General features: G+C 38.0%; 1 protein-coding gene across 4 annotated transcripts in view; it reads left to right on the top strand.

Annotated features, from left to right (window-relative positions):
* The window catches only part of KAT6B (lysine acetyltransferase 6B), a 226,720-nt gene that overhangs the window by 184,197 nt on the left and 29,300 nt on the right, over positions 1 to 13,223 (top strand). For all 4 annotated transcript variants that reach the window (XM_082673136.1, XM_082673134.1, XM_082673137.1 and 1 more), the window contains 2 exons: positions 1,279 to 1,440; positions 4,555 to 4,648. In XM_082673136.1, coding sequence (XP_082529262.1) covers positions 1,279 to 1,440; positions 4,555 to 4,648 — 256 coding nt within the window. The remainder of the gene's footprint in view (positions 1 to 1,278; positions 1,441 to 4,554; positions 4,649 to 13,223) is intronic.

A 13,223-nucleotide genomic window follows, 5' to 3' on the forward strand; every position in this document is an offset into this window, starting at 1 on the left:
CAAGGTCCCTATTCTAGAATCTGAGTTAATACTAAGAGTACAGCATGTAGGAAATTTTCTCTTAGCAGTGTCCTAAGTAACTTATAAAATAAATGAATAATAATCACAGATTACTACTTTCCTATCTTTTCTTTATCCCTCTTGAAAGCATGCCATTTTAGACCTTTCACAACTGACAAGAATTTTGCTTCAGCATTGTCATCTCTCTGTTTTTCTGGTTCAGGGATACATACATCTATCTCCGTCTTTTTGTAATATGCTACCATTTCCAAAAGGACCATCCTCCCAAATACATAAAAACTTCCTTTAATTAAAGAGACAATTGTATCCTCTGTGCCCCTTGCCCACATTTGATTATGTTGCCATGTGTGGGACCTAGGTCTCATCCAAGGGAAATAGTTATACGAAGTCTAAAAATAATTTGCAGTATGAGAACCTGTATGGTCCACAGGAGACTTGAGAACGGTCAAGTTCATTGTTAAAGAGCTCTGGTTAGCAAACATCCATTTCCCCTTAGAAAAGTGCTAGGGAAATTCTAGAATCTGCTGTGCTTTCTGTTTTCAACAAGTAACTACATTTGATCAAAGAAATTGACATTTGTGCCTAGCCTTCTCTCTCTAACCGTCAGTATCACAGCTTGATTCTTTTATTTTGAAGAGAAGTAGACGGTAATCATGGTACTTATTGTAGGTTGAAATTCATCTCACTTTCTCTGTATTCCCAACACAGAAATTTTATCTTTTCCAATTATATTTAGCATGATGCTTGGAATAAAACCAAAATGGAAGCCTCTTTTGTTAATCCACACTTCTAAGGAATCAGGATAATAGAGTTTATTTATTTTATTTTTATGTGAAGCCCTTTTGAAAGCAACATAAAGTTTAACTTCCTCGAGCAGTATTTTGATCGTTTTACATTTCTTTAATTCCAATTTACTTGGTTCAAACAGAGAGGACCTGCCTAATCATTTTTTACTCGTAATAAATTGCAAATAAAAATTACTTCTTTGTTAGCAGTGTGGTCTTTCTTCAGGTAGTGTAAAGAGAAATTTAAGCTACCTAAAATTTACTCCAATTTAAGAGAAAAGGTGGAATTCTGATTTGCCAAATGACAGCTATTTTCTGGTAAACTTTATACTTGGTTAATGGAGTGTTTTAATTGCTCAGTTTGGGATTTGGAAATAAAATTATATACTTTCCAAAATACCGTATGAAAGAAACAATTTTATTTTGAGTGGTATTTTTATGTTAAATAATGTTGTCTGTTTCTCTTTGCTAGGTTGATGGGAATATGAGCAAAATTTATTGCCAAAACCTTTGCTTGTTAGCCAAGCTCTTCCTGGACCACAAAACGTTGTATTATGATGTCGAGCCATTCCTTTTTTATGTCCTTACAAAAAATGATGAAAAGGGCTGTCATCTGGTTGGATACTTCTCTAAGGTAAAACAAGAGCCAGTATGACCTTCATTTTGTTTTTCGAAGTGTTTTTGGTAGAGCCCAATTCTTCAAACAGGGCTTTTTTATGACTCTAATTTGAATAAGTGACACATGTTTCTGAAAAGCTCAGATTCTTATTCAGAGCTCATTAAAAACAACAACAACAAAAAAAAAACAATAAGCAACGTGCCTAGGAAGTGTGTAAAGGACCTCAGCACTGTTTGCTGTCTCACTGTCATCATTCACATAACGTTATAATTGCTGCCTTGCAGACCACCTAGCATCTTTCATCTTCTAAATGTTAAGCTTATTTCCCTTTTCCCCCTAAGTGGTGTCAACATGAAGCTTTCAATGTAACGTAGCATTTAAAAGATAATTCTCATTTCTCCTCGTTGCATTTCCTCTGTGATCATCAGTATCTCAGTGAGTTAGAACATTGGCATTTGGACAGTTAAGCTAATATAATGGCTGGTTTTACTCTTTTGTCTCTTATTCTCTGTGCTATTGTTTTAAGATCTAAAGCAGCCCCACCTTTAGAAAGCCTAAGTTATCTCCAGCTGTTAACATAGGGGAGCCCTTGACATAGTGAGTGGATGTAGTTTGTCTTTTTCACTGGTTCAGAGCAATTCTCTCACATTCTTCTGTTCAAAGGCTTCTGAGAAACAATAACTCATATGTAATAAAGGAAATCTGAGTTTGGAAATATTTACCAGGTAATGACCTTAACTTTTCTTAGGTACTTAGGAAATAGTTTAATATGCCAGGATGGTAATTATAAGACTTCCAGGCAGAAGGTAAATGATCCAAACCCTGTATCTTATTTTTTTTATGATGTATGTGTGCATGTTGGGTGATAAGTGAATTTCACTGACTCTACTGTTGCATAATGTAAATGGAATGCCTAATGGAAGTGTCATTTTCATGGAAGATCAAAAGATAGAATATATATGAAGGTCCTTTGCATACGGAAGTTTTTCTAAATTTACGAATCAATCCAGAGACCATAAACAAAAATAGGAATAAGTGACAGCACTCGTGGAAAACAGCCTCAACGTCTTAATCCACATATTTGGTAAAGCTCTAAAACGAAAAAGAAGAAAGTTAACTTTATAGGTTATGGATTCGAAAGGTGATAGAGAATTAACACAAGGTGAAACAATAACTAGGAAATCTATTTATATAACTTATTAAACATTTTACGTTCTGTATAGATGTGTAAACATCTTTTTCTCCAAAGAGTTGAAAAGAATAGTGGTCATAACTGTCCTTCCTGTGCAAAAATGGTGTTTCTTTAAATGTATCTGAGTTTAAAAACAGATGCTCAGTGGTGCCTGCTGCCCTTGTCCTGCCTTGTCTCAAGTTGGCCTCTGGGTCTCAGTTCTTGGTAACTCTTGGGGTTCGAATCTCTGCCTCTCTTCCTCCCAGGGAGCCCAACATTTTACTTAGAACAAGCTAAAGTTTTTACATTTTGTCACAGTTTCTTTTATAGTATGGCAGCAACTACTATCATTTCTTACTATACCCGGAATGCTATTATATTCTTTGGCAGTGCAGTAAAACAAAAGTCAATCTAGAAAAACAGCCATGTTAAAAGACTAGACTCAAATTAAACCATATTCTAACATGTCAATTGGAGTGTGAAGGACTATGGCCCTTTGGGGTTATACTTAAACCAAATTCTAGATGTTATAGCCAGAGAATGGCCAAGATGACCTAGAAAAGTTCAGTGTAAACCATTACATGCATGTGACTTTCCAAGCACATAATAGATGACTCAAAACAGGAAGGAAAGGAGGAGGAGTTATTTTATCCATAGATTAGAGTTTAGCTGTAGTAATGTGTTAAAGGGCAGGGGGCAGGGGCTGGGGTGGGGGAAGGACAACTCTTGGGTGGGATTTCCAAAAATCGTATACAGGTAAGAATAGTTTGGGACAAAGAAAAGACCGGCATCAAGGATGAATCCTTAAACCCAGAGTACATCTCTTTTTAGATTTGTGACCCATTTGTCTGACTTTGCAAAGTAGACTAATTATTTGAATCTTTGCCACAGATGTGCACAGCCAGTGATGGACAATCCAGTTTCTTAGGAAAATTGACACACATCATTTCTTCCTCCTCATTTCTTGGAGACTCCACAGACAGCTACAAATGTGCAAAAGTCAGGAGCATATCTTTTTCACAAAGGAATCTTTAATTCTGCCCTGTAGGGTTTTTTTCTACAACCATTTCCTGTGATCTTTCAAATAGGTTCATTAAAGATCTGGGTGTTCCTAAGTAATTCTTTGGTGTGGTTAGTACCATTTGTGGTCAGTCTAATTTGTGGTTTATATTTGGCCAGAGCATTCACAACCTCAAAAGCCTTTTCCAGATCTCCCCTGTGTAGGTTTTGGCGGCTTCTATGTACCCTGAAGAAAATATTGCTGCTCTGATGCCATATCCCATGAAAATTGCGAATTTTTCCTGAACTATAAGAACCATTTCCCACCATATTCTTTCCAGTCTTCCTCCTGGTTTCAGACTGTTGGTAATATTTTGGCCTCCACTTTGGTTTGGAGGCTTGGGGATTTCTTGTTGCTGTTGTCTTTTTTGTCTTGTTGTCCTACTTTGAAATGCAGATTAATTATTTCTCCAGCTTTTTACTTTGTTTACTCATAGGAGAAATGTATTTGTGTAAGTCTACCCACACATACAGTATTTTAGTTTCACTGGGGCCTTTCGCAAAATATTCCTAACTGACCCCACTGGGTGACTCTCTGGATGGTTTTTTTTTTTTTTTTTTTTTAATCCCCATCTCCCAGGTTGTTTGAGCACGGAAAACATTTCTTCCATACTGTCTGTGTTCTGTTTCATTTGACTCACATTTCCTTGGATTCTTTATTCGTATTTCATGGTACTGACATTCAAGAATAAAGATGTAATTGAGAGGCATGCCTGGAGTGGGTAGTTTGTTGTTAGCTGATAGTTTGATTGATTAGGACGGTAGGATGATTCTGCTTGATCCTGACCTAACACATTGGCTCACCTTAGTGGACGGTGGTACAAGGACGATGGCGGGTGCAGGGAATTGCCCACTTCAGCAGTGCTCTGACATACTTGATCTGTCTCTCCTTCCCTCAGGAAAAGCTTTGCCAGCAGAAGTATAACGTCTCCTGCATAATGATCATGCCCCAGCACCAGAGGCAAGGATTTGGACGGTTTCTCATTGATTTCAGTAAGTGAAGTACTTTATTTACTTTCATGATCCAGGGAGCTGATGGCTGTTAAAGGAGAGTAGCACATAAAACTTTATTTAATCTACTTTGTTGTTTTTATCAATAGATAACGGGTTTACTACTTATATTTACATAGGTTAGAAAATCTTCCTCAAGTGAAAAATGTACTGCTGCTCACTATTGTACTCTAGGAAATTGAGACTCGATCTCTCGGCAGTGTCACCAGCTCACAAAGCCATTACCCTGAATGAACCGGCAGAATTACATTCCATTCTGTGGGGCTCATGCTCATTAGCACCAAAAGAGGCAATTATTTGTGATTAAAGCCAAAGGAATTGTTATTTAAAAGGATTTTCAGCTTTCTAAAATTTTGCCTATAATCTTGTGCAGTACAGAGCAGGAAAGGGATCTTTATCTTCAGAAAAACAATTCTTTAGGTGGCCTATCCTTCTTGGCTGTCTGGTAGAAATAAACATCTTGTTTTGTTAATTTCCCTTTTCTATTACAGAAATTATTACAGTGTTCGTATCTAGAGGTTGCCCAAGAAATATTTTTTATACACATTTGTATCTTCTGAGTCTCCTCAGTGAAAATCGGAATACTATTTTAAAGTACGCATAGGGTAATGTTTTTTAAAAATTGGTAGTTTTTTTCTCCCTGTTTATATTATACTGGATGTGTTAATGTAGTATTAAGGCTGCATTTCGAGAATGGATTCAAAGTATCCAGATAACACAAAGGCGGGGTATCCCATGATAATAATCACTTGTAAAAATCTGTCGCTAGGAACTGTGTGCTTCTTCATTACCAGATTTTAAACTGAAAGAAGGAAAATATAGCAGATGATGTAATCTTCATAACGTACATCAGATGCAAAAGCAAAATGTAAATGTCCTCAAGGAAAACCATGAAGTAACATGTTGAGTCTAAATCTACATTATTAGATGTTGAAATGTTAAAGTTTGGGTGTAAAATATAACCGTATAGCAGCTTTGGACGGATTTGTATAATTTATTGACATCGAAGGATATTCTTTTTTTTTTTTTTTTTTAATTAATTTATTTATTTATTTTTGGCTGTGTTGGGTCTTCGTTTCTGTGCGAGGGCTTTCTCTGGTTGTGGCAAGCAGGGGCCTCTCTTCATCGCAGTGCGCGGGCCTTTCACTGTCGTGGCCTCTCTTGTTGCGGGGCACAGGCTGCAGACGCGCAGGCTCAGTAGTTGTGGCTCACGGGCCTAGTTGCTCCGTGGCATGTGAGATCTTCCCAGACCAGGGCTCGAACCCGTGTCCCCTGCATTGGCAGGCGGATTCTCAACCACTGCGCCACCAGGGAAGCCCGGATATTCTTTTTTGAAGTATCTTTATTGATTATTTTTACATTTTCAGATGGCATTTCTAGTTATTTAATTTGTTACCCTAGTCTTACTCTTCTTTCTTGATCTAGTCATCCCATGGAGGGCCGTCTTACCAGAAGTTTACCATTTTTACTTTACAGTCCTAGTTGTAATGAGTTCTAGGGGCAAATCCAATTGTGTTGTTTTGGAGATTTTTGGGGCCACTGTTCACAAGTTGTTCCTAAATACTATAATTTCTGGTATGCATAGCAGCCATTCGAGCCTTAAACTTTGGATAGTATCTGCATGCTTACAGAGTAAGGCAAACTTCTTAGCTCAATATTCAGGATCTTCCGACAGCTAGTTCCAGCCTATGTTCTAGGCTTTTTCATGTATTATTTCATATATTAATCTCCATTTGCTCAAATATTCTGAGCAGTTTCCCATACTTCCATTCTTTGTGCAGTCCCTTCCTGAAATGACCACTTCTTCCTTCTCCAGCCTCTGTCTGTTCAAAATCCTACCCATTGTTACAGAGCTAGCTCAGGAGCCTCTTCTTTTTGATCCCACCTCCTGGAGTTTCATCCCGTTCTCTTCTTTGCTCCGTATCTCTGCAGTATAGCACTTAGACTCAATTCATTCTTTTGTGGTAATTATTTGATCTAAGTGTCATACTTCCAACTTACTGTCAACTCCTTGGATACCTTTTTTGTATTCAGGTGGACAGTGCACTCAATAATCTGCATTAGATGTATTTTTGTTAAGTTGTATTGAATCTCCTAAGTGATATGGTCACTGCCCACGATAATTTTCCACCTAAAATTTAAAAGAGACTGGTACTTACCAGGTAAAAATGCAAGTCTCTAAATACAGTAGCGTCTGACTTGTACAGTGTGATCTGGTACTGAGGCCTTAATGCATAAAATAAAAACCCAGGAACAAAGACATTCCCTTCAGATGCTAAATCTTTATGTTAACCATTTTATTTGAAAACTGTATTAGAGTCTACTCTGTTTTTCTAAAACATGAACTAGGGAACACAGTGGAACCTATCTGGATGTCTCAGGGCCATCATGATAAATGCCATCCATTAGGGTGCATCCAGGCAATGCAGTGCTACAGGTGTCATTTTAGATTTTCTCTTTCATATACCCTTGGTATCATCCTGCACTGGAGAGGGTTAAGGAATATGATGAATGATTTGAATAAAGTTGAAAGGGAATTGGTGCTATTTCTTCAGAGAAGAGAAGACCAGGGGAAGAATTTTATAGCACTCAAGAGAAAATGGGGACTGGTGTAAACCCAACAGAAATTCAATTTAAAGCGAAAAAATAATTCCTTGGCTACACAGGTTTTAAAGAAGATAGAGTAGGCTGCTGAAAAAATTGATAGCATCTCCTTCTTTGGAGTTACTTAAAATAATAGTAGATAAATATCTTTCTATGATGATTAGATCCAGTCTTTTGCAGAAGTAGGAGATAAACCCCATGACCTCGCATAATCCTTGTCAACCTTACATTTCAGAACTCAGGGAAAAACAGATAACTGGGGTTACAGGTTTTCTAAAATCTGCTCTGTTTTTTAAAGGAACCTTTTAACGGTTAGATTTATTTTATTTCTGTTTGTACATGAGCCTGAGGGTCTTTTGGTCGGGGAGGTATTTTCAGTAATTCAAAGAAAGTTGTAAGGCAGGAAATCTTTATTTTGTCTGTAATCACTGCTGGTTCAGGAAGCCAAAACAAGATACCGACAGAAGGAAAGCTGTTCTCTGCCCAGCTGCCCATTGGCACACTGGATCACAGACATGAGTGAAAAATGATGTGTTGTGTGTATATAAAGAACTGTGAATCCAAAGCTTTGAACACTGTTCTCCAGGACAGTCAAGAGGTGGAATGGTCATCCCAGGACCAAATGCTGTCCTTGGAATAATGTTGTCTGTCTCTTCCTAGGACAGCTTGTCTGGGATGTGTCTGAGCAGGGCTTCCCAGGAGGTCATCTACAGAGCTTTGCCGGAGTGACTAAAGGGCACCAACTCCCAATCTGCTCATAAACCAACTCAGGGGTTTTGTAACTCTGCCCAAAACTTAAGTGGCTAGAGGAAGGAGTGGCTTGTCATGGGTTGAAGCTGATACTCCATCTCCTTTTCTCTCCTGGTTTCTGAGATTCCCTCTCTCCCTCAGTCAGAAAATTTTAAAGTCCTCCCCGTCTCTTTCTAAACACACACACACGCACGCACGCACACACACACACACACACACACACACACACACACACACACACACACACACACACCATTCTCCATCCCCACCAGGCATGTCAAAACTTCAGAGAAGCCCCCGCCCCACGAAACTTTTGTGATTCCTGCTTCCGAGCTGCCCAGGACAAGGCAAGTAGCTGCTTTTCCTCCCAGGGTGTTGCTGGATCCTGGGGCAGCCGCGTGTTCCCTGCCAGGCCATGCCCTGCCCCTGCTGCCAGAGCTGCCCAGCAATGCCTTATCCAGCTTACTATTTTTCCTTTAATTTTGAAATAATTTCAGACTTAGAGAAAAGTTATAAAAATGGCACCAAGAATTCCCATATGACTCTCTACCTCAGTTCCCCAGATATTGACATTTAATCACATCTGCTTTTTGCTTTTATTTCCCTCCCACTCCTTCCCCATCCCCCTCTATCATATTGAGATGTATTTCTTTTTCGGAATCATTTGAGAGTAAATTGCAGACCTGTAGCACCTTTACCCTTACTATTTCAGAGTGTTTTTCTAAAAACAAAGATGCTCTCGCATGTAACCACAAATTATCAAAACCAAGAAGTTAATGTTAATTCAGCACTATTATCTAATCTCTCTACCTTGTTCAAATTTCAAATTTTGCCAGTTTTCAACTAAAGCCCTTTTCCAGGGGTGGGGAAAAATGTTTTTTCCCCAGTCCAAGATCTCATGTTGAGTTATGTCTCTTGAGTAATCTGGAATAATACCTTAGTCATTTTTTTGTTTTGTTTTGTTGTTACCTTGACATTTTTGAAGTGTACAGGCCATTTATTTTGTACAGTGTCCCTCAATTTGGGCTTGTCTGATGTTTTCTCATGGTCATATTCAAGTTCTCGATTTTTTTGGCAGGAATACCACAGAAGTGCTGCTGGGTCCTCCTCAGTGCCTCTTATCAGGATTACATGATCATTTATTTGTCCCATCACTGGCTTAAGGTGGTGCCTTTCAGGTTTCTTCATTGTAAAACAACATTTTTCCCTTTGTAATCAGTAAATATCTGGTAAGAAGATACTTTGGGATTGTGTAAATATCCTGTTTCTCATCCAGTTTTTACCTACTACGTTTAGCATTTATTTATGATTCTTAGCTAAAATAGTTATTACTTTGGTAACTACCAAATGGTGATTTTTTTAAATCCCATTGTATATTCTACTTATTTGTTGACATTTGCTATAGGGAAGAGCTTCCTTTATTAATTTTTTAGTTAAATAATTACTTCATTTATTTCATTAGTCTTTAATTTATATAATTATGGACTACTCATGGATTTTTATTTTATTCTTTGGATTATAACCTGTTGCTGCCATTGTGTATTTTGATGTTACATTGCCCCAGATTTATTCAGTGGGAACTGCTTCAAGCTGGCTCCTGTGTCCTTCTGACATGTCTGACCCTTCAGCCACTTCCTTAGCATTCCAGATCAACACCACTGCAAGGTTTTAGTCTATCCTTCCATATTTCTGCATTTGTAACTCTCTTCTCCGATAGTGAGAAACCTGACTTCCATTACCCACAATATATTTATTTATGGGCTCAGTCCTAGAATACACATTAAGTAGTTTTAGAATTGCTAGCTCATACCACTGTGTAAAACAAACCTCCTAACCAGAGGTCAGTTTTTGTATGTAGCTCTTTTTGACTTTACCCTGAGTGTACTTTTAGTTAAAGGACTGTTTCCAAATGTTAGTGAGGTTAGTTCTTTTTAATTTTTCCCCCTTCAGGGAGGTTATATTATTCATTTGAAATACAGTTAGGCTTATTTGTTTCTGTTTGTTATCCACTTTAGTTTTTCTCTATCCTTGTTTTTTTTTTTAAGACTATAAAACATTAACATGATTTTCAAAGTTGAAACTATATTAGAAGGTATACTCAGACAAGTGTCATTCCCCTCCTCCCCTCCCTCCCCCAGTCCCATTCCTGACCCTTTCCTGCAGGTCGCCAATCTTATTAGTATCTAGTTTATCCTTCCTGTGTTTCTTTTGGTACAAATGAGAAAATAGATGTGTGTCTTCTAATTTCTCCTCCTTTCTTACACAAAAGGTAGCATACTATAGATGGTCTTTTATGTTTTGCTTTTTTCCGCTTAAGAATATATCCTGGAAATTACTCCATGCCACTTCATAGAGATCTTCTTATTTTCTTCTACAGCTGCATGGTTCCCCAGTGTGTGGATGTATGTACTGTATTCACCTAGTCTCCTAGGTATAGACATATAGGTTGTTTCCAATATGTCACAATTTAAAAAGTGCTATAGTAAGTAGCTTGGGCAGATTTTGACTGATACATTCTTACAGAGCGGTGAGAGTCTGTTATATATACTTTCAGTTTTTTAGGACTCTGCTTGGCTGGGCCATTGCCCAGCAGATAACGAGCTTTTAGTCAAGTCTGCAGAGCCCAAACCCTGCCTGAGGAGCAGGATACAAAATCCATGCTCCTTGACTGACCTGGGAGAGACCCAGGGAAAGCAGCTGATTCAGCAGTAGGTTGCAGGACATTGTGCCAGGTCATGATGAAAGAGGCTGGCATCAGCACTTACTTGTGTGTTTGTGTAAATGCATTTATCAGATTCTAAACTGGATAATGGAGAAGGATGAGAAGATTCATTTCTTACCTCTTCATTTAACATTTGTTGATTGGGGCACCTTAGTCTACACTCTGCTATATACCAGCAACAAAAATGAAGAAGACATAGCTCTTGCCGGGTGTGACAAGCCATCAGTTGCTGGGCAGTACATTTCTACAGTAGATATTGAGAGCTCATGGCATGAGAAGTTAAAGTGAAAACATTCCAGGCTGAGGGAAACAGCATATTCAAAAGTGTGGCCACCTAAGGAAACATGTTTGGATAACAACAAAATAAACTCCAAGTAGATTAAAGACTTAGGGATTAACAAAAATAAAAAATAAAGACATTAAAAAAAGAAGAAGAGGGGACTTCCCTGGCAGTCCAGCAGTTAAGACTGCGCTTCCAATGCAGGAGGTGCAGTTCGATCCCTGGTCGGGGAACTGTGATCCCACATGCCTCACAGCCAAAAAATTTTAAAACTAAATAAATAAATAAATAATTTTTTAAAAAAGAAAAAAAGTAGAAGAAAGGATATCTAATTATTTATCTAATCTTTAGATGGTCAAGGACATCCTAAGCATTAAAAGAATGAAAGAAGTCACACAAAAAATACATAAACTTCACTGTATAAAAGCGTAAAACTTCTATGTAGGAAAAAGTATTAATATTTAAAAGTAAACATAATGGGAAAGATATTTGCAACAAATATACCAGGCAAAGTTTTGATATCTATAGTATTTAAATGAATATAAAAGTAAAGGTTTGATAGTGTTGAAACATAAACCCTAATGGAAAAATGAGCAGAGGACATGAACACAGAATGTGCAGAAAAGGAAAATCATTGGGGGCAGCAACATTGCTGACATTTACTGAGTGTCTAATATGTGCCAGTCACTGTCCTAGGAGTCCTGACTCATTCTGTCCTCACATCAGCTGTTGAGATGTGTGCTTTTATTTTAACCTCATTGTACGGGTGAGGAAACTACTGACAATAGAAAAAAAAACAAAAACAGAATAACCTCAGTATTCAAAGGTAAGAGAGAACCATTCCCCTGAGAACGGTACATTCATATAATGGAATATTATTAGCCATTGAGAATTATGTTTTGAAGAATTTTTAATAAAATAAGAAAATACTTATGATAAATAAGTGGCTTTCAAAATTGTATATATAATATGTTCTCGATTATGTAAATAGTATATGGACAGAAAGAAAGGAAATACACTTCCATATTAACTCTAGAATTAGAATTACAGGCAATTTTAATTTCCTTATACCTTTTGTTGTAACTAAAAAGCAAATTAATTTAAGAAACAAGAGTCAGGGAAGGCCTGATATAGGGCAATGGCAATGAGGATGTGTGGAAATGAGGCAGGTGTTTTCCTGTTCGTTCTGCAGCAGGTAGAACTCTGCCAGGCACCTAGTGGTGCTCAGTAAATACTATTTGAATAAGTGAATGAACTGAGCTTGGAAAGGTAGTGAGTGCAGCTTTGGCCACGTCGCCTTTGCTGTGATTTTAGGCATCCATGTGCAGCTTCCCATGGAGTTCAGAGTTCAGTAAGGGTATGCAGTAGGGGGAGGCTACAGGGAATCGTGGGCGTGCCATAGTGGTTAAAACCATAGGTGTGAATGAGGACAACCCAGGGAGAGTGTAGGGAAACAGGGCTGAGGATGGCGTTCTTGGAGTTCCAACATTCCAGGGGCTAATAGAGGATGAAGTCATCAAGAAAATTGTAAAGCATCCAGAAGTAGGAAGAGGATCAAGAGAAAAAATGGTGTCAGGGAAGCCAAAAGAGGTCAGTATTTCAACAACAGTGGTACTTATAATCATAGCTGACATTTCTAGAGCACTTACTATGTGTCAGGCACTGTCACCCAAATCATACACATTAACTCGCTTAATCCTTGCAAAGACCCTAGGAGGTTGGTACTGTTATCATATCTCTTTGCAGGTCACAGAGGCACTAAGAAACTTGTCTAAGGTCACTCCCAAGCCACTGTTCAGTGCCCCAGAGAAGAAGGTTAAGATAAGGTGTAAAAAGTATACTTTGGAGGACTGTGTATAAGTGGAATTTAAAGAAGTAGATTCAAAAAGCTCGACTGTCAAGGGCTGTAGGTTGTTTTCGTTTTTAAGCTAGAGAGACTGGAGCATTGGCGGAAAGAGGAGAGGGGAGCACTGATGGATAAAATCAAAGAGAAAACAAAAAGTGATAACCAGATGGGTTGTTTAGTACAAACTGAGAAAAGGCATTTGATGAAATTCAATACTCTTTGCTAATTTAAAATAATCAAACATACTAACTTGAATTATAAGAATTCTAAATCTTGTATTAACTTTTTCTTCTTTGTTTCAGACTTGACTTACTCTTAGGGGAGCTATAAAGGGTAGATGACAGTTGGGTCCAAG

Source organism: Grampus griseus, assembly GCF_964374135.1.
Source record: "Grampus griseus genome assembly, chromosome: 16".
Taxonomy (NCBI): Eukaryota; Metazoa; Chordata; class Mammalia; order Artiodactyla; family Delphinidae; genus Grampus; species Grampus griseus.